This window comes from Rhinoderma darwinii, chromosome 6 (genome assembly GCF_050947455.1).
Source record: "Rhinoderma darwinii isolate aRhiDar2 chromosome 6, aRhiDar2.hap1, whole genome shotgun sequence".
NCBI lineage: Eukaryota > Metazoa > Chordata > Amphibia > Anura > Rhinodermatidae > Rhinoderma > Rhinoderma darwinii.
Genome location: NC_134692.1, coordinates 129,588,452 through 129,615,951, shown reverse-complemented (window position 1 = coordinate 129,615,951; position 27,500 = coordinate 129,588,452). Strand labels below are relative to the sequence as shown.

General features: G+C 41.2%; 1 protein-coding gene across 4 annotated transcripts in view; it reads left to right on the top strand.

Annotated features, from left to right (window-relative positions):
• MAD1L1 (mitotic arrest deficient 1 like 1) overlaps nt 1–27,500 on the top strand; it is a 527,150-nt gene that overhangs the window by 326,191 nt on the left and 173,459 nt on the right. For all 4 annotated transcript variants that reach the window (XM_075830343.1, XM_075830342.1, XM_075830344.1 and 1 more), the window contains exon 16: nt 9,810–10,020. In XM_075830343.1, coding sequence (XP_075686458.1) covers nt 9,810–10,020 — 211 coding nt within the window. The remainder of the gene's footprint in view (nt 1–9,809; nt 10,021–27,500) is intronic.

Genomic DNA, 27,500 nt, shown 5'->3' with positions numbered 1-27,500 from the left:
CTATACTTACTCAGATGTCAATGCTTCTGCATCCAGCTTGGCCTCCAGGGATGACATTTTATCCCATGTGACTGCTGTAGCCAATCACAAGCTGCAGCGGTCACATGGGATGAAACGTCATTCCTGGAGGCCGGGCTGCAGGACGTCAGGGGCGCGTGACCATGGCTACAGTTCGTATAGACTTTTTTTTTTTTTTTCATACGTGCTGTTTTCCGCAGCGGACATTCTGGCCGACCAAACTGCACCACAATCTGCTGGCTCCAGTGTGATCTTTGCACAGCGTATCCGTGCTGTGTGAACATACCCTTAGATTTTTCTATGCAATATACTGTGGATGACCTTAAAATTAAGTCATGCCAGAGATATCAGGATACCACTCACCTCTCATTACCGTCAAACTAAATATATTGGAGAACAAATATGATGTTTGAAAACCGAAGTAAAACCACACAAAAAAATAAATAAATACAAGACCGATTATTAATAAAAACATAAAATGACGTATAAATGGGCAGAGTTGGTGGGCCTGTTTTTTTTACGTCACAATTCTGTTTCTGGATCTCTATATACACATATGGAGAAGTCTAATGTGTATACTAATGGGGGCAAATAGAAGATCAGATTAGGCGCAGGCCTCACACACTTGAGTCCGTGCAGCTCCATACACTGCTGTAGGGTGTCTTTTATAAATGTCTCCATAAGCAATGAGGTTGTGCAGTAGGGCCCTATAAGTTTCAATGAGTGCCGTGTAAGGTCTAATGTACACGACCGTTGTGCCACTGGCAGTTTTTGACGGCATCCGAGTGGCACCCGATAGTCTTCACGGACCCATTCACTTTAGCGGGTGAATGGGGTCTGTGAAAAATGGTCCGAGTCTCCGATCCGAGGAAAGATAGAACATGTCCTGGGACGGCACACTCAGTGGTGAGGCGTTATGACACTGTACAACTCAAGAGTTTGTATGGAGCCATAATACGTTAGTGTGCACGAGCTCTTAAAGGCTTTGAGCAAAGTCCCTTTATTTGAAACAAGGACACGTTCGTTTGAGGTAGAAAAAAAAAAGACCACTTAGGCCCCATTCACTTAACATTTTCATTTTTCGCCTATGTTTAGCATGTACGCCAGAAAAGTTCCTGACATACAGGACGCCCTAAACGTGTCCATAGGGCTCCGTTACCCTTTCGGAGGTCAAAAGAGTGTCCTTTTGTCTTCGGTCAGGCTGTTGTACGTCGATATACCTTTTTGTTTGAGGTAAGGAAAAGTGTGGTAGACTACGCTATTCCATACAACGGGATCCCCCTAAAAAAGTATATTGCCCGATATACTTTATTTTTTTAGGTATTTTTACATTCGAGCTAATGCATGATGTATGCCGTATATAGCATACATCACAGGCATCCTTTTAATGTATACGTAATGAGCTATTCAATAGTTTTATATAATATAAGTCTATGTAATAGTCGTCACAGCCCAACGTATATCAGGAGCTTTTCGCGGGATACACGTTAAACGTAGACCAAAAAAAGTGACGTGTGATTACTTGATTTTATAGGTGTAGGACGTCATACAAGAAGGCTTCGTCTTTATTTTACACGTGCAGAGAATATACCATTTTCAGCCTAAAAAATGGCAAATTAAGGCAGAATATGCAGTACAAACTAATACCGTAAGGGCTCATTTAGACGAGTGTGTATCTCATCCGTGTGAGGGCCGTCACACGGACTCATGTACTTCAATAGGGCCGATCACATGACCTTTGTTTCAATGGAGCGTGTGGAGGGTCCTATTTTCCTGCGTGTCACGCATCCCTCCATAGACTCTAGTCTTTGTGGGATCCGTGACAATGCGTCCCGCACGGGTGCACCTCAGTCGAGAAAAACTGCACGTCCGTGTTTAGCTATGCTCGTCTGATTTAGCTAAGGCTGGGTTCACACAGTGCAGATTTTCTGCAGATGTTGCCTGCATTTTGTAAGCCAAAGCCAGAATTGGATCCAAGAGAGCAGGCCTATAAGGCCTTTCTTTATATAGTCGGTTTAGGTTCCGTTTCTGGTTTAAAAAAAATAAAATAAAAAAAATTAAAAAATCTGCAGTGTGTGAACCCAGCCCAAAATATCCGGTCCAACTTAAGACAAAAAAAAAGTCATTCCTGGCCCAGCCATGGAGCTCTTCAGCAGTGATTCTGCATCACTACTCTGGCTTTGCTTGATGTGCGCACATTCTAATTAACTACGTCTTAATTAGAAGAAGGCATTTCATCATTAACCAACACCGCCTATATCAGTACTGCTATTCCCCCATGTGAATCTATATGATAAGCCCAGAGCTTGTCTGCAGTACCCAAAATATCTCGCTTTAGATTGTAAGACCTTTCCGTTACAGTTGCATACGGTTTCCATGCTGGTTTTTCTGCCCTATCTAGCTAAGCTTGGTGTCATCACTAATTGCTCCCCGGTAGGGCTATGCTGGTCTTTAGGGGTTCTGTCTGCTGTTCAGTCCGTTGCTTCCACAGCTGCACGTGCCTATACAATTTAGAGGATTACATAGCACTCGGCCTGCGTATGTTTGCATAGATTTCAGTTTGCCCGAAAGCCTGATTTCTGTCAAGGATGACTGGCAGACTCCTGAGGCACAAAAGATTTAAGGTTCCTCAATGGACCCAGCAGAACGTGGTTATCCGTTTGCTATACATATGGTATGTTTCAAGATTCCTCAGAGTAAGGTTTTTTTTTCTTTTCTTAATACCACCTGAGGGCTTAAGATATGAAATCTATCATCTCACGGGCTATAAGTAGGAGTCGGAGAGATGGTCATCGGTTAGCTGTAAATGTAGGGAGAAGTCATCTTTTTATAGATGATGGATTTTTTGAGTTGCATACAAATCTGATATTTAGTATGGTTTTGTAAACTTGATCTTCCACAGAAATATATATATAAAAAAAAATAATCTCTCTGTACAAGGGATTACTGACCTACAGTGCTCATGGGGTGTTTCTTTTTTTCTTGTATGTCCTTTACTACTGAACTTTTTGTATTTATCAAAATGTATTTTTGTACTTTACGTTTGGTAAGGAGTAATATTTGTTTTAGATGTTATGAGCCTATAGATGTTTCATATAAACCAAAAATAAATTGTCATTTTATTGGTCATAAATGTCTTCAATGTATATAATGCTGGCCATATACGTAAAGATTTGTTTGGTCAATTTACCAAAAGCATTCCAATTTCAAAAACAAAAAATGTTCCCATGCAAAAATATTCATATAATGTAAAATATCCCGAACCCTTTATGTATATTTCCAAGACTATAATTTTTTTTTTTTTAAGATTACTATTGTTTTGTTTCTCAGCTTCCATGCAAACCTATGTGTCTCCATGGTACCAGTCAACAAACAAACCCTATATAGTCTGATCCTGTAGTCATGCTATCTTCCATCTGTCCCATTCTTACTAACCTATCGCATGTATATCAGCCGCAAAGTTGGGAACAGATGTGAGTATCACTGCAGGATCAGACTGCACAGGTTTTGTTTGTTGTCTGTTACCATGGAGACTCCTAGGTCGGCTAAAAGCTGTAGACCCCAAAACATATGACATTTTTCACTAAGACCTATTGTAAAATTAGAAGTGCTCTGACTGATACAAGGCAAATGTTTTTGTAACGCCCACAAAATTAAGCCAATGGTAATCCAAAAATAATTAATTTTTCTTTGGAAGACATTATAGGTGTTGGGAGCATGGTTAGGAGGTGTGAGATGATCATTTTATGCACCTGGGTTATTGCAGCGTTATATAATGCACTGCAAACTGAGGTAAAGACAAAATTTCATAGGACAAATTTACAGTTCTTTTCATAAATCCCATTTTAATTTTCAAATAAGTATATTTAACAACCAAAAGCTGTAGTCGCCTATTCCAACTTCAAGCTACCCTCCCTAAAACTTAGTTGGCTCCCCCTCCTCCACTGTAATGCGATAAGTGGAAATGCTCTCTCTTATTCCCAAATATAACCCCTTTATTAGACATGCACGTGCTGCTGATACCGTATCTACTGTGTTTCGAGCAAATGTTCTTTGTATCCAGAAGTGTTTTCAATTCGATGCATGAAGCTTTGAAGCCTCTAAGCTGTAGAAGGAAACGCTCTAGACTTCCGCTCGTCAAGCACATAACTAATTAGATTTTTTAGTATGCACAGAGAGGTTTACAGGGATCTGCCAAGACGTAGGTGAACCAATTGTAGGTTGCAAACTCATAGTTATTCAAGTCGTATACATTTAGTGAGAGAATATTGATTTATTTTTGTATGCCGTGTAGTTTATAAATATGCATTAGGATTTAGTCTTATCTGGGCTTTTTTTTTTTTTTTTCTCGCTCTCCTTGTAACATTGCAATTTCATCTGGGAAATGAATTTGATATGCAGGGCAGTTCGTTCCTGCTGGCTGGGACTTTTTCCTTCCAGTAATCCTAAATGTGCTGAAACATAAACCTAAAGTTAAGATGGAAGTCGTGTTAATATTGGAAGGATTTTTCAAAAAGTTCCAGGGCGGGATCGAATATTTACAAATAAGCTTACATCTACATTACAGGGAATTTCTGTTGTACAACTAATGTCCCACCATAGTCTCAATGCTGAATCACCGAATAGTCCAGAAGTCAGGGCATTGGCTATAGGAGGTGGAGAGCTGGGAGTCGTTAAAATCTGTGCCTTGGTGTCTGAGGAGGCCCAAAGACCTCTGGCGCTTTAATAAAGATACCAGTATTATAAATGGCACAGGGTAAGTGTGTGTGTGTGTGTGTGTGTGGGAGGGGGGGGAGGTACCTATAATATATTTTGCTTTGGGGTTCAGGAGCATTAAGTTATGCTTAGGTCCAGAAGGGTGAGGGCTCATAGTCTAAAGCAGTGTTTTTGAACTCCTGTCCTCAGGTGACCCCACCAGGTCATGTTTTCAGGATTTACTTAGTATTTCACAGGTGATCTTTTTCTTTTTAGTGCGTCAGTAAAAGTCACAGGTGTTCGGTCTATGGGATATCCTAAAATGTTGACCTGCTGAAGGTACTTGAATTGAGAAACATTGGTCTAAAAGCAAGCAGTGGAAGGGCGGAGGTCTTCTTAGTGGTGGGAAGGAACACAAAATTAATTTGGATAGTCTCCCATGTGGTGGCGATTGCTTTGAGTAGCAGCTAGAGAAGACTATTGGGGAGATTTATTAAGACTAGTGTTTCATTCGCCAATCTTAACAAATAATTGAAGTAGGATGTGCCACATTTATTAGGAGGCAAACACCTCTTATCAAATGTGTCACATCTTTCGGTTGGCCGTGCACCATCCATTCCTCCCTTTATATCGGCCATTTAATAAAAAGTAAGTATAATCCTCCCCACTCCTCTTCTCCCTGTCCGGTCCCCTCAGGCTCCCTCGCCATGCTGCGGCTCATACAATGTCCTGACACTGCCTGGCGTCAGCATGTTGTATGAGGCGCGGCATGCTGAGGGGACACGGACGGGAGTAAATTAGCAGCGGTGACGTGAGCATCATTTTTTATTTTTTTTCATTGTCCGATTGGGAGGATTAGTTCGACAAGGGGGCAAGGTGCGGGGCCTGGCACAGGCCTTTACCGTGCTACACCAAGCAGAGTTTAATCTATGCCAGCTAGAAGCTGATGTACATTTCCGATATAATTATGGTAGAAAATTATAATAAGGTTTGTCGGGCTGCTGTTGTCCCGCTACATTTTGGAAAGCCACGAACCTTTTGCAAAAGTGGCGAGGACAGTGTAAAATTCCCACTAGAAAAGTGGCGTAGAAAGATTGATAAATTGCCCCATGGGTATTTATTATTTCTGGGTATTTAATATTTCTTTTGACAATCTAAATCTGTTATTGTAATGTTAAAAAAAAAAAAAATCACCACTAAATATAAATCCTAGAGCTTTCCCTGATCTCTATCAAGTTTAATAATTATGTCTCCTGGTTTGTTTTTATAAAATCTGGATGTGTTAAAGTGGGGGGTCTGCTTACTTTGGTGTCATGGCTTCCCTTTTTACAGGATCCATGGCGGACATGATGGATCCATTGCGATCTGTCCACATCCCCAATCAACTTATAAACTGATCCACCAGGTTTCCATACATTTTTGCTGAATAATACACTGAAACATTCTACGCTATCCTGACCGTCAAAGATTTAACATTTTACAGAGATTGGTGAGGATCTTCTTAGCAAAACAGAAGCAGCAGGACATAAATAAGTGACAATTTGTTTGGGTTCTGTATCGGCAGCCGTTTTCCCTTACGGTAAATCCACCCCTAGCTACAGATTTTAGTATCGGGCAAGTGAGTGATATTTTAAAAATCTCATCCACATGTTTCTGACTTTTTCCACGTGGAAATTTACATGCCGCACGCCTTTATAAATTCCACACCATGTCAATTTCTGTTGCAAATTTTTACCACAGATTTCACTCCTTTCAATGTATCAGGGGTGAAATCCGCATGTTGCACACTTGTAGAATTAGCCTTGTAGATGTCCGCTCAGATTTGTACTTGGCAGTCTGTGAGTGTTTTTAAGCCAAATATGGAAAAAGTTTGGGCTTCATGGTGGCATTTGGTCTGTTGCAAGTTGAGAGAAAATTGCGGCACTATTGCAACTTCAATGGGAAAAAAAAGTTTGAGAGAATCACAAGAATTCCGACATGTCCAGAATTTATCCTATCTGGGAAACCTTGAGGTCATCGTAATGCTGCCATTTTACAATGACTAAATGTTTCTGTGAAGCCCCAGCCTGAATATGACTTCTGTATGAAAGAGAAATATAGAGAGCACACTATGTGCGTCATTTTCTGAACCTCCTCAACTCCAATCTATCCACTGCGACATTTTTTGACGAATAATCCCCAGTATACATGCACATGTCTGGCCCTTTAGGGCTTGCAATCAATTTCCCTTTGGTGGATGGACTCTTGGAGCAGTTACACAGGAAGCCAATTAACTTCAGTATGCGTTTGGCGTGAGGAAAGGCGAATTGAATTGTTGCCCCTTTCGTCGTTCGTTGACCGAGGGAGGCAATGTTTTTGTGTTTAGGCTGTACACATCGTGTGAGCGTCCTAGAGGACGACCTCTACCTTCTGTGTTATTTGTGGTGGCTGTTTTGCTTTGTGACTGAACATATAAATCTCTCCGGCCTATAATCGCCTCCTCCACATTACACCGAGCTCCTTTCTGCTCGAATTAGAAGTGGACACTGAAGTCTTGTCATTGCTATTGCTGAAGTCTCCAGCCGAGCTTCGCTTGTTACAGCTGTTTACTGTCTCATTTGGAGGCCTGAAGTCCAGTCTCCTGTTAAGTTGTTCCCCATAAATCTCAATGTCTGCTCCCAACAAGTGGAAGGTGTAAACTCTCTGTGTCAACTGTGTATTTGGTTGCTGTGCAGTTGTAAAAATGACAAACTTTAGCGGGCAATGTACTCAGGAAAGCAAGAGACCAAAGTAATAACATTTTATGCGGTTGAGGTTATTAGTCGCTCACGGTGCAAACAAGGATAATAGAAAAGGGAACCACTGAAGTTAAGAATCTAATTGAGCTTTGGTGACTTCTAATATCTACAGTAGGGCACGCTCTGCTCCCTATGGTTTCCCTATGTACAGTGAAAGATATTAGGTTTGTGTTATAAATGCGTTGGTTGATCGCCTACATTTTGTTTTTATTGCAGGGTTTGCTGATCATGATTGAACGTTCACTGGCCACTTATTGTATTCTCCAGTGTGTCCACCTTCAATAGCTGTGTTATTTACTGAAGACACACTTACAAGCATCACTTGTGATAATAATTGGGTTTATATTGGCTTAGAAGGGATGAGATGCATTTTGCTGGCAGCGCAATTTATTGTTTTGGCTCATAAAAAAATTTGGGGGCTGATATGTTTCAAATTATTTACCTTCCTTGGCTTTTGACTGTATACTAGTCCCTGCCACAATTGCATCTTTTGAATGTCTTATGCGCCTACTTTACATTGTGGCTGTAGCAACGAGATACCCATCATCAGTCATATGTACCAGGTCCCAATTAGTAGTAGCACACAGTACATTTAACAAATCGAAATAGTATTTTCAGTAAGGCCAATGGCCAAGTATAATGCGTGCGGTTCTTTAGTTGTGGTTCCCGTTCTTTCCGTCCCTTCTTTGTTTTACCTACCTACATACCTACCATATCTTCTTTCCCATCCGTCTTCCCTTCTTTACCTCCTTTGAAGCCCCCCATTCCTTCATTCCTTTCTTCATTCCTTCCCTTTCACCCTCCCTTCATGCTTTTCTTTCTTTCTTCCTACCTTCCTATGGCCCCACCCTTCCTTCCTTCCTACGGCCCCTCCCGCCCTCCCTTCTTTCCTTGCTTTGCGCCCTCCCTTCTTTCCTTGCTTTGCGCCCTCCCTCCTTTCCTTGCTTTGCGCCCTCCCTCCTTTCCTTGCTTTGCGCCCTCCCTCCTTTCCTTGCTTTGCGCCCTCCCTCCTTTCCTTGCTTTGCGCCCTCCCTCCTTTCCTTGCTTTGCGCCCTCCCTCCTTTCCTTCTCTTGCGTCTTTATATCTTTCTTTCCTTCCTTCCTTCTAATCCACCAGCCCTCACCTCTTTCCTGCCTTCTATCCAACACACCCGCCTTACTTCCTTTTTGCCTACCTGCCCTGCCGTCTTTTTTTCCGCCCTCTTTCGATTTCTTTCTTTCTTTTTTCTTTCTCTAGTTCTTTACCTTTCGCTCTTTCTTTCTCTCTCGCCCACCCTTTTTTTTCCTTCTTTCCCGCATGCCCTTTTTTTTTCCTGCCTGCCTGGCCTTTTTTTTCCTTCCTTCCCGTCTGCCCTTTTTTTTTTCTTTCTTGCTACCTCCTGCCCTTCCTTTTTACAATCCCCACTCCCTGCAAGGGTTATAGTAAGTTGCCCTGCTCCTCCATTCTAGTACCTGTAATCATTAGATTTTGCTGCTGCAAAGACTTTCTAAACATTGCATAGATTTTGTTGGCTTTCATACTTGGAGAGACTTGAAAGATTGATGCGTTGTGTGTTCCTGGGATGTTGTGTTTGAAGGTGTACTGAGATCTAGTTTTATATCCTGAGCTATGCATTGCAAGATGATTATTCTTTTATTAATGCCTTTGAACATTTAATACTCTCTCGGTGTTAGATGATTCACTTTTAGGGCAGTGTATCTCATCATTATACCATATCATATATTTAGCCTCATCTCTTGTCTATGTATTTTATTTCTGAAACCTGGGTCAACCCCATCCAGGATGCTCCTTTTGGCCATAGATCTTTTTCCCTTATTGTCCCTGTAGATGTAATCTGTCACTTATAATTATGAAAAACTTCATTATTAAGATCTGGTTTAAGGGTGTACGTTTAGGCCAGCAGCCTTTGCATCTTTTGGTTTTATTAACAAAGTTGTATTACTTACTCCGCAACCTACAGAATGGCTGAATACTTTTGGCTGGTTGACCTGGCTTGCCCTAAATTATGTTATCCTTTATTGTAAAGCCAAGTACCGGTAAGTTGCATTACAATGAGCAGCCTGATATAAAGTGTAGATTTACCTTCCTTTCTGTGCTTGAAATCCGCTCTCCATTCACTGACTTCATGGTAAGCTGTTGGTGGGCTTGTGTTTATATTCAGAAGCCAGTCAGAACAAGACGAGCTGCATGATAAAAAGAGAGTTCAGCTACCTAGATCATAAAGAAGACAGGAGGTGTTTTTGTTTTTTTACTACAGTAAATTACACTGAGCACTTTAAATGAGCAGGAAATAGTAATGAGATCTATTTTATTTTCAGGGTTCCTATGATCCAAGGAAAGTAAAAGTGATTCACTTTAGTATGAATCCGGCAAGTAAGGCCCAACAGCAACGCAAGGATGAAGTCCAGAACCTCCAGGATGAGTGCAATAAACTGAGGGAACTTGTCCGAATTTTGGAGGGGGGCTCCGCAGTTCCTGACAAACTTGAAGCTCCAGGGAGTTTCCAGGCACCCGTTCAGGAAGTTACTGGTAAGTGTTAATAATAATATAATACATAAACCTGAAAATTTGGCTTTCGACTAACTTTAGACATGGATGCTCTGAATCTCTACACTGGTCCCTCTGACAGCTAAATGTCACTGTGGTGGGGCAGCATGATGTCAAATTATGATAAAGTATGGTAATAACCTGGATTTTAATTGGTTGTTAAAGGGGTTGCACATAATTCAGAAAAATGTAGTTCCTTAAAGAAACAGTATCACAGCTGTCAGTTGTTTGTATCTGGTATTGCAGTTCAAATCTATTGACGTGAATGGGGCTGAGCTGCAATACCACACACAACCTGTGGACAGGGGTGGCGCATTTTCTAATGTTGTTCAACCTTTGTAAGGGCAACTCCTGTTGCTTTACATTTGTTTTCATTGAAAAATCTTTTGCACTTTTATTAGCATTCTAGAAAAGTAGGCTTTGCAGAGTGTCTCCCAAGTTAATCAAGTGTAATATTAACGTGTGGAAACTTGGCATGGATCGCAGGCATATTCTAATTTCCACACTGCTACATTTCAGGTCACTACTGTTAGTTTAGCATAATAGAATAATTAAGTATTTACAGCACTGAGGTCAGTAGGGGTATAATGTTTGTTTGTTGTATCCATTTGTGCATTATAGGCCATCTTGCTTGGCACTTTGCTATGCATAAATATACATTTCTTAACCATACCGGGGGATACATACAATCGCACAATTCCAGTCTCCACTTAAACCTTAAGGGGTTTTCCCATGAAGGACATTTATGACATAGCCACAGGATATGTCATAAGTGTCAGATGCTGGTCCCACCTTTGGGTCCCGCACCTATCTCTAGAGCGAGGGCTCCTAAACCTAGTTCTACCTCTTTATGTTCCGGCTGATTTCCGACCATGAGCGAGAAAACAGCGTAGCTCGCTGAGCTACGCTGTTTCCATAAGCCACATAGAACTGAATAGTAGTTCCGGAAACCGCGTAGCTTGCATGCTACGCTGCTTCCGTAACTCATTCATTACTAAGGCAGGTATGGAAACAGCGTAGCTCAACGAGTTATGCTGTTTCCGGAATTCCTGACCATGTAATCAGGAAGTGGCTGTGAGTCCGCTTTAGCACAAAAAGCTAGAACGGGGTTTAGGGGGCCGTGTTCTAGAGAGAGGTGCGGGCCCCAGTGGTGGGACCCGCATTTATCTTTCATGGATATGTCATAAATGTCCCTCGTAGGAAAACCCCTTTAAGGGGGTTTTCTGGTTTAGAAAATCCATTTTCAAATGCCCTATTAGAGGAGCGACTGTAACGGACACCTATTTTTCTGGTGCACCCGTGACATTCATGCATTGTATGGACAGCCCATTGTGAACTGTGTAATGCTTACTTTCTCCTGTGGTGGCGCTGCTCGAAATCGATCACTTCCTGTTGGGGTCCCCTGCAGACTATAACTGATCGCTGGGAAACCCCAGCAGCGGGATACTCTGTGATCATATCGTAAGGGGGCCCTTCAAGGAAGGCATTGTCCAAACCTCTTTAATTTCTAGGAAATTGTGATATAAGAAGGCGTTTGACAACTCAAATGTTTTCATGATCATTTCTAAAGGCCTCATTTTGTATGTATAAGCAACAAATGGCTTATGTCCTACCATAGACTGTACTGTTAATACCGGATTCATCATTTTTTTGCTTTTAATTATTACACAATTTTGAAATTATATGGGATCCTTTAAAATGACCTGGTGGGCTATATTTTCTGGCCCATGCACATTACATTATCATTGCTTTTGATGGGAACATAGCTTGAGATACATACATCTCTTACTGGGGCAATAGACAATAGTAGCCCATATATTTTATATTAATGGTCTCTCCTCACTGACCACAACCAATTCTATCTCGCAACATGCCAAAAGATAGATAAATGGGATATACACTTTATAGCTTACATGTAGATAAAAAGGAAAACTCCTACATCTTTATGTGCAATCTTTCTTATTTAAGCTCAACTGTTTGAGCTCTAGACTTCTCCTGCCATTAAGTTTCTGGGCAGGAAGTAGCTGTCTGACATCTACCATTACCAGCCGTATTAACTCTGATGGGTCTGCTTTTTCTGTCATCCAGTCACCCATCGGAAACCCTTTCTCTCTTTTGTACCTCCCTTACAGTTAATACAAACTCTCCTACTAGGGTTTCCATGGAATGAATATCTGGTAGCCCGTGATATAACTTCATGAAACACTGATTTATTAAATTTTGCAGTTTTATTATTGTTCCGAAGACACCGACCGTGAACAGTTTTTGTCCAAATGTCTGGAAATGCATTGTAAGAACCGTAATCTGATTGTTTATAGGGAGCAAATATCTTTACACAGGGTCGATATATATTCTGCACCAATTAAATATTTCAGTGAACAAATAAATTCATTCATTTTTGATGCTCTGGCTGTGTTTTATATTTGCTGGAAAATAATCCATCGTGTCACTGTCAGCAGCTGTGGCAGCATCTGTATTAGCCACGTAAAAGCATCACAAATGTAATTACTAAATATTTACTTAGCGGCACCTGCTGATTGTTTTATAACATAATACACATTGCAGAATCACTGTGCAGTGGTCCAGGACATGTTTGCTTTATTATTTTCCTTTTTTTTTTTTCAATTAAATTTGAAATTTCTTATATGAAAAAAAATCACAAGCAGTATATTGTTATATATTCTACAGACGATACCACAGCAGTAATCCATCTGTACCAATCTATATACAAGAGAGCGTATTTAACCGGCCAATCACAATGAGTAGCGGAAAAACAAGGAGGGGAAAGAAAGCAAGTCAGGAGTTGGGTTGTCACGATACCAGAATTTGGACTTCGATACTGATACTTTGTGAAGTATTACAATTCCCAATACCAAAACGATACTTGAGGACAGATTAATTTTTCTATTTGTTTTCCTCTTGCATTTCCTATTGCACTGGTACAATCCCCCTAGGGGGACTAATAAAATGTGTAAAAAAAAGTTAAATAGTGTTTAGTAGTGGGGAAAAAAAATATGAAATGCTCAAAAAAAAAATCCTTTTCCCAATTTTCCTCTAAAGTAATATTAAAAACAAATAAAATTGTTATTAAAATTATTTAACTCGCATGGTGAATGCCGTAAAAAAAAAAATTAAACAGCCAAAATTGCAGTTTTTGGTCACCTTCGCTTAGCTGATCAAAAAGTTGTATGTACCAAGAAATGGTACCGATAAAAACTACAGCTCGTTCCGCCCTCACAAAAATAAGCCCCTCGCACCGCTCAATTGCCGAAAAAATTGAAAAGTTATGGCTCAGAATGCGGTGAAACAAAACTATTTCGGTTTTTTTAACAAATAGTTGTTACTTTGTAACAGTAGTAATATTTAAAGAAATTTACAGAAGTTTGGTATCACCGTAATCGTGATTATTTTTATTTTTTAACGTTAACGTACTGGCATATATCTATATGCCAGTACATTAGCCTGTGTACTTATAGTATACAGGCAGATGTTAGGGCACACTTAGGTATGTCCTAACAACAGGAAATACAGTCAGACAGCCCTGGGGTCCTTCAATGGACCCTGGGCTGACTGTCCATATAAGGTATGTCACCGGAATTCTCTGTGACGCGATCGGAGGGGGTCCCCTCTTCTAATATTCCCATTGAATTCCGCAATCAGCTTTAATTGCGTCGTTTAAGGGGATAATGACGGAGATAAGAGTGATCTCCGCCGTTAGAGTGTGGCTGTGGATTACAGCCAGTGGCCCACTACTGATCGGCATGATCTGATGCGGCCAGTGCTGCATGAATAAGCGGCAGGCACTGAAGACAGAACATTAGGGCACTTTGCAGCGCTTTTGCCATGTTCTCTGTCTTCAGGGCCGGCGGCGTCACTCATTAGTGAGGCGCCCGCAGCATCACATCAGGTTAGTCACTAAATTCATGTATTACAATACTAAGCTGTGCAGCCGCACATATTCGTGTCGAGATACATTGATTCACGGTATTGAACTGTTTGAGGGTGCACAGCATTGAAATGGTATCGGTTATTTTGATAATGATCGCCTGTTCAAGTCCCCTAGGGGGACTTGTAAACAAATTTAAAAAACGTTTAAATAAAGTTTTTTTCATGTATAAAAAAATGTATAAAAGAAAAAATACAACTTTTCCCATTTGCCCCCCAAAAATCATGTACATTTTTTATAACATAACTGGTATTGCCGCATCCATAAAAGTCTGAACTATCACAATATAACGTTGTTTAACCCACACGATGGTGGAGGGAAGGGGTTTAATCATAATATGTATTGTCTTCCATTTGCTTTATTTCTACTCGGCAGCCGGGTGTCTCTCGAGAGGGTCCCCATCAACAATTTATACAACCTTGATAAGAGCTCACCTTGCTCAATTTAAATAGAGATTGAGGTTCGGAAACAGCATTGTTTCACTTGGAACATATTTACATCATAGTTTTTTTGAAGCCATCCCTTGAAGTTGATGATAATGCAAAATAAATTTATTTGGGATGTTATTTTCATCCTTTAAATCCTTTCCTTCAATATATTAAAATATTCCTTCAGCCTTCTGTCTTTAAATATTTGAGAATCCAAATGAATTCATTTATTAATCCAGAACCGTCTCCCATGAAAATCTGCACGCATGGAGTATTGTACATTATGCCACCGAGGAGTTTTTATTGTCCAGGACATGTTTGCATTACAATTCTCTCATTTTGAAAATTAAAGTTATCGGTCGTTTATTCTCTACTATGTTATAATGTTAACTGGACTATCATATATTTCTTAAAGGGGCTGCGGGTGATTTGAAAACAGCGCACCACTTTTGTGTCTAGTATTACAGCTCAGACCCATTCACTTGAAGCTGCAATAGCAGACACAGCCCATAAATAGGAGTGGTGCTATTTTTGGGGACTATAGTTAACTTTTTTTTCTAATCCCATGGAACCCCTTTAAACTTTGGTTGTTTCCTCTGGTTTTTTTTTTATGGGTTTTTCCTTCAAGGGGTTTGCCCATTTTAAACATTTATAGATGTGGGTCCCACCTCTTGGACCCGCACCAAACTCTAGAATGGGGCCCCTAAACCCCGTTCTACTTTTCTGGGTTCTCGCTGCCTTCCGGGCCACTTCGTAATTTCCAAGCATGTAATCAGGAAATGGCCCAAGAGGCAGCGGGAACCGAGGAAGGTAGAACAGGGTTTAGGCGGCCTCGTTCTAGAGATAGGTGCTGCTCCCAGAGGTGGGACCCGCATCTATCTGACATTTATGGCATATCCTGTGGATATGCCAAAAATGTCCAAGATGGACAAACGTCTTTAAGGCCTAGTAAAGAACTGATGTGCCTTATTGACTAAATAAAGAGCCCTGATAAAGAGAGTTTAATGGTGGCATCTTCACTTGATGACCTCCTCATAGGTGCTCCAAACTACTTGGTTCTGGCTGGTGAGATCGGCCTTATTAGTTAATGATATACTTTAGATAGATGTCGGTAAGATCTTTTGTCGGAGTGATCCACCAATGGTTCAGTGTGTATGGTTCTGTAAGACATCTGGCTGCCGCTCTTGAGGAACAATAGGATTTTTCATTTTTTGATTGTCGCCGCTAATCTCACTTCATTGTCACAGATAGTTCCAAATATAATGGCAATAAAATTTAATTTCCAGGCAGATGTCACTGACATAAAACCTTAAAATTAATGTTCTAACACCATGTAGTTTTTAGGTGTAATATTCTGTGCTTATTCATTTCAAAGAAATTAATAAGTCAGTCTGCTATCCGCAAATAATGCAGATAGCACACTGACGAAGAAAACGGTCATACTCATGAGCCCTGACTCTGCCTATGCAGGGAATTTGGAACTTAGCACCAGAAAAATGGAGCTTTGACTGCTATAAAGATATATTCGGATAATCAACACGGAATTTTTAATCTAATTAGAATAAAAAAACTAAATTATTAACGGGTAAGTTAATTTGTAACTAAACTTTTGATATGTCATTGACATGTCAGAAGTTTCGATCAGTGGGGATCTGAGCACTGACACCCTTACTGATCGCTAAAACGAAGCTGATGAAGCGCTAGGGTGAGTGCTGTGCTTCGTTGTTTCTAACCGGCTTTCCTTGAAAAGCTAAATGAGCGGCGTATGGACTCAATAGACTTCCTATTGAGTCCGCACATTGCTCCAAGGAAAGCTGTTAAGAAACAAAGTGCTCACCCAAACGCTACTGCCGCTTCATTTTAGCGATTGGTGGGGGTCTCAGTGCTCGGACCACCACCGCTCAAAACTTCTGACATGTCACTAACGTGTTAAAAGTGTTTTCAAAGTTTAGTTACACTTTAATCACTCTCTTCCCCCCCCCCCCCCCCTAGGCTCCTTAGCCTTTCGGCCTTCTTTGGCTCATAGTATGTTTTAAAAAAACACATATGTCCATCAAGTTCAGACAGGTTGGGAAAAGTTGACCCCTGGTGGTTGACCCCCTTCTTCAGCCTGATATCATGTGAACCCCAGTCCACTGTCTCAATGTCTTGGGGCTTGCCAAACTGGTAGTAGTTACAGAAAGTCTTTTGTCAGTACCAAAGTCTGCACTCCAGCACCAGCAACCATCTGGTCATTCATGTATCGTATATTATACACTGGATGATCCAATAAGAAGCTTGATCGTCTGAAACTGAGCCATGTGTTACACACAACCATACACACACAGGGGTTGTATTTACAGATGCGGGTGATCAAGCACTATGTATATATTCCTCCAACATTCGTTGGTTTATAGTGGAAATATGGCGTTCATTAAAATTGAAGGGGAGTATTGAAGTGCTAAAAATGGAGTCAAATGGCTAGAACTCCATTGTTGTGCTAGGCACGTGCCTCGTTTTGCCTTTTCAATAAATACAATCCTTACTATGTATGTATATGGATATATTTAATGAGCCGGAAATTATTTTTATTGTATCCGATATCTCCCCGTCTATCCTGGTTTCTGTGACGTCAGCCGGGGATTAGAGTACAGGCTTACTGCGTGTGCAACAAAGGATAAAAGAAAGAAGACCGCATTTTCAGCATACCCTCTGAGCTTATGCGCTGTCAGCACGCCTCCATTCATCATAGTCACATGAGGGCTACAGCCGCACACAAGTAAAGGTTATTTTGTAGCAGAAAGTGACTTCTGCTCCTGACTTTTGCACTGTAATCAGAATGAGCGCACTCCCATTATACCATGGCATTAATAACAAAGATGATGCGTCTCTGCCAAAACCCCTTAATTGAACATTGCCCCCAAAAATGAAAACCTCACCATACTTGAATTTTCCTTCTTGGTTTGTTAAACATTCTAGTTTTGTTTCTTGGATAACTGCGTGACAACCTGGGCTGGGTCAATGTTTGTAGAAGCCCTCGGATAAACGTGTGGGCACCTAATATTTTTTAGGTAAGGTGTGGCAAGGAAATAAAATCCGCCATAATGTCACTCCAATAACCGTACCTAAATAATACCACCATACAGTGCCAAATAACCATACCATACAGCTCCCACATAATACTACCATATAGTGCTTACATAAGTGTCATACAGTAGACATATACCAATGCTATCTAATTCTCAAATAATAACGCTGTAATAAAATATTATCTTTTTAGACCATGGTGAAACCCCTGGGCCAATGACCCCCTTTGCCCATGCTATAATCTTGTCCTGTTGACAACCAATATGGCTACCATTACAACTTTAATTAGGGTTGTTACTTAGTGTTCACCAAATCCTGTATTGCAATACTGGAGCGGGAATCTGGAAATGTATAATTATTTTGCACACTAGGAAATGTGGACAAACCTGGAGGTGACCATAAGGACCTACCTTTCTCAGAGACGTATAACTAAGAAACAGCCGAATTTTTACAACTTTACAGAAGAGAACGACTGATGAACTTATATTTAGGGTATGTGCACACGACAACGGCAAATAAGTCTGAAATTATGGAGCTGTTTTCAGGAGAAAACAGCTCCTGAATTTTAGACGTAATTGCATGTACTCGCATTTTTCGAGGCGTCTTTTACGGACGTAATTGGAGCTGTTCTTCATTGGAGTCAATGAAAAACGGCTCCAATTACGTCTCAAGAAGTGTCCTGCACTTCTTTGACGCGGGCGTAATTTTACGCGCCGTCTTTTGACAGCGACGCGTAAAATGACAGCTCGTCTGCACAGAACATCGTAAGACCCATTTCAAGCAATGGGCAGACGTTTGCAGACGTTTTGGAGCCGTCTTTTCAGGTGTTATTCGAGGCGTAGAACGACTCCATTACGTCTGAAAATAGGTCGTGTGCACATACCCATACCGGTTTATTTATTGGTGGATGTTAAGTGGAATTGTCGAATTGTTCATTAATTTGCATTACAAAGTCTTGGTCAATTGTAAATTCCGAACAGGGACATAATGGTCTGACTCCTTGTAGACTGACATGTAGGACTTCTGGTCTCCAGCAATCGTCTGTACTCTAAAATAAGCAGTCACTGTTGTTCTGAGTGTTTACTTGGAGAACTTGTCTGAAGTTCTTCTCCAATGGACTTCGGGAGGGATTGTTTTGCTCCAGGCATAATATTTAATGGTCTGTTATTTAATAGTCTGCTACATCTTCATTATGTGGAGACTCCATTCTCCTTCCTGTGCAGTGCCTAGAGTAAGAGATATTTTTTTAATACATTATCTTGTCTGGTTTTTAAGTTTACATCATACTTTAGTCACATAGGCTTTTAAAAGCTGTAGGATTACCTGAGATGCCTTCATAGGCGTAGCGTGAAGCTCCTGGGCCCCACGCAAAATGTGCCATTTACAATACTGGTGTTTTCTTATGTGGCAGAGGGGCCTTTTAGCCCCCTCCGGGACCTGGGCCTAGGTGCCACTGCTACCTCTGCACCCACTATAGCTACACCCCTGGGTACTTTACATAAAATAGGTCATATTCGGTATAATAGGCAACGCCTATTATATCACTAAATTAGGGATACACTCCCATTACCTGCAGGAGTTATCCAAAAGGTTAAGAATGTAGCTGAGATAATTTAACGTTTTCTTTTGTAGTTTTTGAGTTGCAGTTAGCGTTCCACTGTCTTCCATATAGACTAGAGAGACATGATGATGGTCAATGTACAAGAAATTGAGTGTGTGCTTTACAGATACGCACAGTTTGGAGCAGCAATGGCATTTAATTTCATTGAAGGGGTAGTACAGCCTTTAGCATTTTTCACCTTCGGTGAAACTTTTGAAACTCCGGTCCACCGTTCCCCTCAGTTGCAAGTTGGCGGCTAAGAGGATGTGACTGGCTTACTGGAGCACCCTACAGTGGGCCCAGGCTCCGACACAATAATGAGCCGCAAAGGTCAAGCAGAAGACCACTCCATTTGGAGCTGTTTTTGGTGCCGATAACTTATTGCTAATCTTTTTTATGGGATGATTCACAATTAACCTCTTATACCTTACTGATGATATGTCCTGTGTGTGGAATAACCACCACAAAAAGTAAATTTTTCTGGTGGACCTAAGGAACCCCAGTCTGACACCGACTACCACTAAGCAATATTCTATTCTTATTACTGACCTATAATAATACTATGTATTCCTATACATACAAAGCTTAAAAATGGGAAAATATCTGGTTTCCATAGAATACTGGATAAAGAAGTTTCAATGTAGCTAATGTTGTAAATATCACAGTCACCACAGCTAAAATCATATAATAACACTTTAATGAAAGCCATTTATACCAGGCCTTCTTGAAATAAACTCCTTTCGTCACCTCTCGATTACGCCGTATCTAAAAGTTGCAGGATTAGAGGGTACGGTGAATGATGAGAACTTCAATATCCATGTAACCAGGAGTCATTTCACTTGTGCAGCTAGAACCTGTCTTTACCAGGGTTTAATCGGGCCCGGTTAGAACGGCGGCTGTTTTGTGTTTGCCCCCTCTCTCTGTCGGCGCGCACATGTTTAATGGACACCGTGCTCCACATTAGAGAAGCTGCGGGTGACGAATAAGAGATGATAATTCAGCTTTGTGGCGAACAGCTGGCACCTCCGATATGAAAGCCATAACACCTCTTTCATAATCCACCGAGTTAAAATAGCTCAAAATGACATTAAAGGGTTCGATTTAGATGGATTTTGTATTAAAACGCTGCTATTAATATATTATGATCTGGGGCCATTCATCTTGCCGACACACAATGCTGTTTCTCTCCGAATATCTTGTTAGATACAATAATAATGGTATTAGTCCTTGCGCTAAAGATCGTTAAGTGTGACTCTATTAAAAAATCAAGGTTACACCGGGCTTTAAATCTATTTGAGCATAACCACGGCAGGTACGATAACATCTTGGCTTCTTGCCACTAGTTGCGCTGGTCTCATTTGTTTAATAATAACCTATTAAACCGTGTAGGAAATAAGCCCGGCGGACTGGATTGTTCATGGTCACAGTAGAGGTGAGCGTAATAGCCTTATAATGTTAATGGAGGTAAGGAATCATTTATATGTTTTTTGAACTAGTCTGACAGCTGCTGCTTCTCTCTCTATTAGTCGACATGTATTATATGATAATGCACATTAGTTAAAGGGTACCCCCCCAAACAAATAGAAATGTAAATAGAAGTCCCTGAGTTGTCCTCTTGTGTTAAAAGGGTTGTCTGATTCAGAAAACCCATTCTCAAATGCCCTATTAGGGAAATTAGTTAGTAGAGCAGCTTCAAAAAACATCTCTCGTTCTGGAGGGCCTAACACATAAATTACATGGGTAGCCTATTGATTTAATTGGGAACTGTGTAATGCCTAATCTCCCCTCCTGAGGCACTATAGGAGGATTGAACTTGCTTTCCCGCACAAGTTGTTAACAGATTGCTGGGGTCCCAGCAACTTGACACCTTGTGTTGGGATGAAGGGGAGGTGGGCCTACTTAACAGAAACAAATTGTTGAAACCATGCAACCCCTTAAAGTATTTTTTTTGTCAGGTGAGTAAAGTGCCCCCCAAGTGAATAGATTGCTGGTGCAGAAGGAAGGTAGTCTTACATGACACCGATTGAAAGTAATATGTAATACATGGTGGGGTGGAATCCTTTAAATTCCTCTCCACTCTGACCAATAGATAGTGCCCCAAGCGGGGTACACTTTACTCCCTTTATGATATCTATATGATAAAGCCCTCCCCATATTAGCCAGAGTAGAGAGCCACTGCAAAGTGATGCTTCCACTCTGGAGAACTCATCTTGACCATGTATTTAAATCGGCGCCATGTAATTCCGCATTTCTCCACCAGTGGCCGCTGCAGGAGAAATGTTCAGCCGCCTACAACTTCCCACAGTGGTCAAAGCGTATTGCCCAATTGATCGCCACAAGGTCCTAATTTACAGAAGGGGTTGTCCAGATAGGACTACCCGGTTAACGGAAATGAGATAATGGAAGTCATGTGGCCAATTCTTCCCCTACTGTAATCTGGCAATGATGAGAAAAATTACCCAAAACCAGTCCAGTATTTCATCAGACTACAACATGCTGTATTATCAGCTTTATTGTATAGGATATATATAGATATATAACACCAAGACCTTTTAACTACATGTATGTTAACATTTCATAGCCGGCTGGGGTTTGATGTAAATGGACGCGCACTTTCTGCCACACGTAACATGGCCTAGGGATGTTTCCTCTGCATAGATCACAACAGCAGGAATCTAAAGTCATACTTTCTATAGGCTGCGTTCATGAGTCATCTCAAGCTGCTCTCCATCTCTGCCGCTCAGCATCCCATCCCTCAAAGTGTTGCAGCATCTTACACACCCAGGCAATAAGGAATCTATGACCCACATCAGGCTTGTAATATTCTACGCTCTATAATTACTGAGCTGTCGTGTCAAGCATCCTCATATGCAGCAGTGGAGCATATATTAGTGTTTTTCTTCTATTTCCAAAAGAAAGAGGTTCCGAAACCTAATATGAAGGCGTTCGGCAGAAGTCCGGATGACGTATCATCGATCTGATAGTTGCTGCGTTTGATAAAACAGAGAACAGGAAAAGGGGTTGTCGTTATTTTCATTGTACTTCACTCATTTATGGGCTTGTCTCATCTCAACGACCCCTTCTTAAATATAAAACCTATTGGGGTATGAGGACGCATAGATGGGGACCCCTTTCTAAGAGCCAACGAGGTGCTAATATGTAGTGACTTTTGAGAACCCGGTCCGTTCATGTATTACATGGACAGCCATGCAAATGACTGGCCACAAGTATTACTACTTTTTCCCTGCAACGGGGCGCTGACGGCAACATGGTCTTGGGAGGTTTTTATATTGAAGGGGTAAATTCACGTGTTCAAAAAAATCTTCTTGCAAGCGCAGAATCATGGGTGCATGAAATTGCATGTAGTCCCATAGGTTAACATTAGTTCAATAACGCATTATATCTGTTGTAGGGGATTTCTCGACTCCCTCCGGTATAGATGTAAATGGAGCTATATGTCAATGCCGGGTGGACATACATAAAATAACATAAAATCCGTATAAGCTGTGACATTTTAATAAAAGCTGAATTTCACTTTAAATATTGGTTATTATGGCCTCACTATGGACCTCCAGCACTTTTTCAGTGGCAAGTGACAGCCTAAGATCTCCTTAAGGGTGTGCAGGTCCTGTGGCGTCACACGCTCTGCTATTCTGTTTGTCTCACTCCCATGAATCAGAGTTACGGAAACAGCGTAGCTCGCATCCCATCTGCCAGGATGCGACGACAAGTGGCAGCCTCATCAGGCGGGTTGGGGACCCCCATTTGGGAGATGTGTGGGTCTCAAGTGGGACCCGCATTTATCAGACATGAATGTCTGTGGTGACACAACTCCTTTAATGCCTGTGGCATTAGCTGCTCATCAATGGACCAAACGCATTTGTGTCCCTAAAAAATACAAATATTGAGTTTCCCTTTAAACCCTACCCGTCCCATGACTAATTATGGGGCATCTTTTCTAGATCTCTGCTTTTTGACATTCCTCTGTTGTTCCTCCTGGAAATGTGTGAATAAATTGATAACTGGATGTAACAATTCTCCTTGTTAAAAGGGGTGTATCTCCACACTTTGCAGGAACACACTTCTTTTGACAAGGAAAATGGTAATGCCCAGTTGTTCATTTGGTCTTACGTTTCCAGGTCGAATAACAGGTGAGCAGCACAATGTGAAGCTCTATGTTTAAGGGTTGATTATGATACTTATGACTATAATAAATAAGAATGGCTCATAGTTCTTGTTAAAAAAAAAAAAAGAAGTAAAGAAGCAGACTTTGAGGACAGCCGTGCCTCGGAGCGGAAAAAAGCCTCAGAGGCCGCCACATCCGCAGCCGTCAATATAAAATCTGCCTTTTATTGCACAATTCTCTGTTCTAATCAGGCGCTCGTATGTGGCGGAGGAACGAGGACAGTCCTTTCAGCTGAACTTTAAAACCAAGAGGATTAATCCTGGATGCTAAATGCACTGTGATCTGCGTGTCCCTTTCTTCCTGCAGTATAGCGAGATGTCTTATTAGGAGAGACTCAATGCATAGGCTTTAGGGGAAAAACAAAATTTGAGGCATATGGATCGTGAATGGGAAAGATCTCCAAAAGATTCAATTAAGTTTGTGAAGGAAATGTCTTGTATAATCAGAAGTGGAGTAACAAGCCCCTCCGGGGTGTACAATACATAGAGTACTTAGAGCCTACACTGCAGGCGATATTTATGTCACCATTTAGCTGTGGGGTAGCGTCTGCCTGGCACGGAAAGAATGCCAAGAGGCTTTTGTAAAGCAAGATTAATATGTCCCCCAAAGTGCCATTAGGAGACACCAAGCTTTGGCCTGATTGTCAGACATTAACCTGATTACCTGCCAGCAGCTATAAGTCTTAATAAGAGAATGGGACGTCTGATAAATGATCCTGTACGATCAGATAGTTTCTAGTTATCCTGTCCCGAGTGTATTGAGCTTCTATTCACCTATCAAGAATAGGCTAGATGTAGATTTATAGGAAAACGGCACTTTAGAACAACATTTTTCCTGGATTATTTGATGTCAGACTAAAGTAATTGTAGACGCAGTCTGTTACCAAGGGCAACCATTAAAAATTTGAAAGGAGGTTTAATTAGAGGAAACTTTTTTTAAAGCAGCTTTGGATTTGAATAGAGGAATTTTTTATTTTTTTTACATGCCTTTATTAATATAGATTTATGCTGTTTAGGCTATTCCCATTTAATAATTAGCTTTTGTTTTTACCAGCGAAGATGCATAGACAGAAATCAGTATTTAAAAACTCGTCGCGTTTTGGCCGCAGGACATCTGCACTTTGACTCATTCATGGCCTTACTTTCAAGATCAGTACATGATAAATAAAATAACTCCTGAACATTTTAGATGTAGGTGTAAACTGAGACATGGAGTTTAATAAAAATTGACATGATTTTCCACCTCTGAAATGATTGAAAATCTTTAGAAAAGGAGTTTGCTTTTCTAGCCTCCAGTGGGCATGTGGGCTGTTATGTGGATTTTCCTAGCTGAGGGTAGGAGCATATTCCCCTTGTAATCAAATTAGCCTCAAGGGAATAACTAATCTTTTTTTTAGGTTACTGCCATAATGAACATAGAGAAAACGAGAAGTATTTGTGACCAGGTGACTAAATTCCACTCTCAATACACCAGAATGGCTGACTGAAGGTTGATACTTCCTGTTACCACTGTAAGAAGAGCAGCTCTGGAGCATAGACTGCTGCTCTTACAAATTAACTTTGTTGCAAAATAGGAAATACACAAACCTTGATGAGCACGTGATTGAGAGAAACTTCCCTAGGAAGGGGTGGGGGCATACATTCTAAGGCCTGCTTCACACGGCCGCAATCAGTCCGTGACATATAGACCGTATGTCGACCATATTTCCCGGTCCGAACACCGTTCACGGAGCCGGACTCCTAGGTTCATATTTATACATGATGCTGCGAGTGAGTAGTCCCGTGGGGAAGCAATGTCTTGTACTAAAAACTGGATTACAGTATGGGACGTTATTACCGTGGGGAGGCAGTGACTCACAGCATCATAGATTACTATTTTGCTAGGAGTCCGGCTCCCTGAACTGTTTGGTCTTGGAAATATGACCGACACACGGTCCGTATCTCACGGACCGAACACAGCCGCGTGAAGCAGGTCTTGCTGCACACCTTAATGTATGAGATTAGAAAAACATGGCTGCGATCTTCCACGAACAGCGCCACACTTGTCCCTTGGCTGGTTGTGGTATTGCAGTTTTCACTTGAATGGGTGTAAGCTACCACACAATCCATAAATGAGTGGTGCTGTTTTTGGTAAACGGCCATGTTTTGTTCCTTTTTTATCCTCATCCAGCCCCAATTTTAATCCTTTTATATACAGAGATTAATTGAATGATGAAACTTACGAAGATTTTTCTCCTGCAAACTAAAGTCAACCATGTTTTTTCCGCCGTCATTCTCAGACGCTATTGATTTTAGATGAAAGCCTTTTATTGACAAGCAGCGGTGTTATAATTGTAACACCTCAGTGGCTGTTTATGCTGCGTTTTACCTTCTGCTTGTTTGTGTGTTATCCCTCCCCGTGATGTTTGTGCCTGCTCTGAGCTCAATTTTGCCCTCCAGTATCTTTCGGCTTATGATCCTGACAATGTGCTTTTTATTTTTTTCTATTTTTTATTTTTTATTCTTCCTTGGGAAACAGAAGCTTGTTCTGCTGCTAATCCACACTCGTAGCTTTGGCTGAACATGCTGATTATAGTATGATAGCCCATGGGCAGTGTCCTTAAATGAATAATACATTTCAGCCATCACTCGATGATTGACTCCTGGACCTCGGCCATGTTCCAGTTGCCAATTCTCAGTGTCCTTGACCCTGAGCCGTATGTAGGACGCAGTTATTGCTGGTTCGTAAAAATTCTGGAGCCTGAATCTCTAATTCTGGTGTTCAGCAAACTCGGAGTAATTATCTATAAATAAAAATGTCTTCTTTATTGCCAACCAGTTTATGCACTTCTGACATTTATTTTTTTCCTTACTAGTTTCTCATCTAATCGCAAGTTAATGATCTGCTGTTTAAAATGTTTTTTAATGTACGGTTAAGTAAACTCATAAAGTTTATGTGCGTGTTAACTCCGGCAAAGATGAACTTCTCAACAGCTTTCCATCACCATAGAGAAAAATGAGAATAAATCATATTCGCCATCAACAAATAAGAATTTATGCGGCACATAAAGTCGAATCTGGCTACGACGCTCAAGCCAAGTTTTTGAAAGATGCAGTGAAGACGCTGTAGAGTGTTTCTCTATAATGTGTCTCGTAAAGATTTTAGTGGCAACCACATAAGGGCACCAGAGACCTAGTTTGAATCTCCAGCTTTCTGTAACTGGGCCCACCCCAATAACTTATTTTATTTGGCATAGGGGCTGTAACTTTTTAAGCCTTATAGATACACCCCTAAAGGTTAGAAAGTAAAATGATATTTAAAGGAGTTGCCTCATCAGAGACCACCTCTTTCATATTGTAGCTGCCGCAGCGATCAGCTAATCGCCACCGTTCCGGCACACCCAGTAAACCGTTGATTTTGCTAGGGGAAGCCTTCTTTGGCCAGACATTTCCGCTACAACTGCAACTACGAGGGAAATGTAGTATTACGTGGCAGCCGTTTAGATGAGTGGTCGTTAATATAATACATGGACTGCTTAAGTCTACCAGAATGGGAACCACACTGGCTTATTGAGGGAGAGCCCGAAAGGGTGACCTTCTTCTCCTATGACATCCATATGCCCTAATATGTCTTATAGTGAGCCAAGTATTGCCCAGTCTTACTCTTCTTTGTTGGCATGGATAACCGGGCCGGCATCCGCTCTAGGCAGACTTGGGCAGATGCCAGGACCTTCTGGGCTTGGACGGCCCATGGTGACCTCGGTAAACATGTTCTATGCTTCATCCAATGGTAGGGTATACATAAATGCCAAGAGACCCCATTTTCGTAGTACTGTTACGCAGATTTGGGGTTGTGCCTTGTTGAATGGGGCATGGCTTAAATGTCCCGTGATTTGCGTTTCATATGTTGCATAGTTTCTTAGTGCCCATTGTGACACTGTCGCCTATATCTAGTTGGATAAACCTGATCGTGTCCCACCTCGCCTTCATAAATCTCCCTCCTCTGCAGAATAAAGAACTCTGAACGCCTGCAGAACTGGTATCATTGCAAACATTCAGGTTTCCTCATTAAAGGTCTACTGTAAGGCCGGGGATTTTTCTGAACTGAAAATACTATTTCAGTCATTAACATGTGTAAGAAGGAACACACTGCCACAGATTTTTCTCAGATTAAGGCAGAGGCAACTTCTCTGATATGTCAGCCCTCGTGAAAGCCACCAGCATCCCGGCAGCATGGAGTATCTGGCTGAGAAGCTTC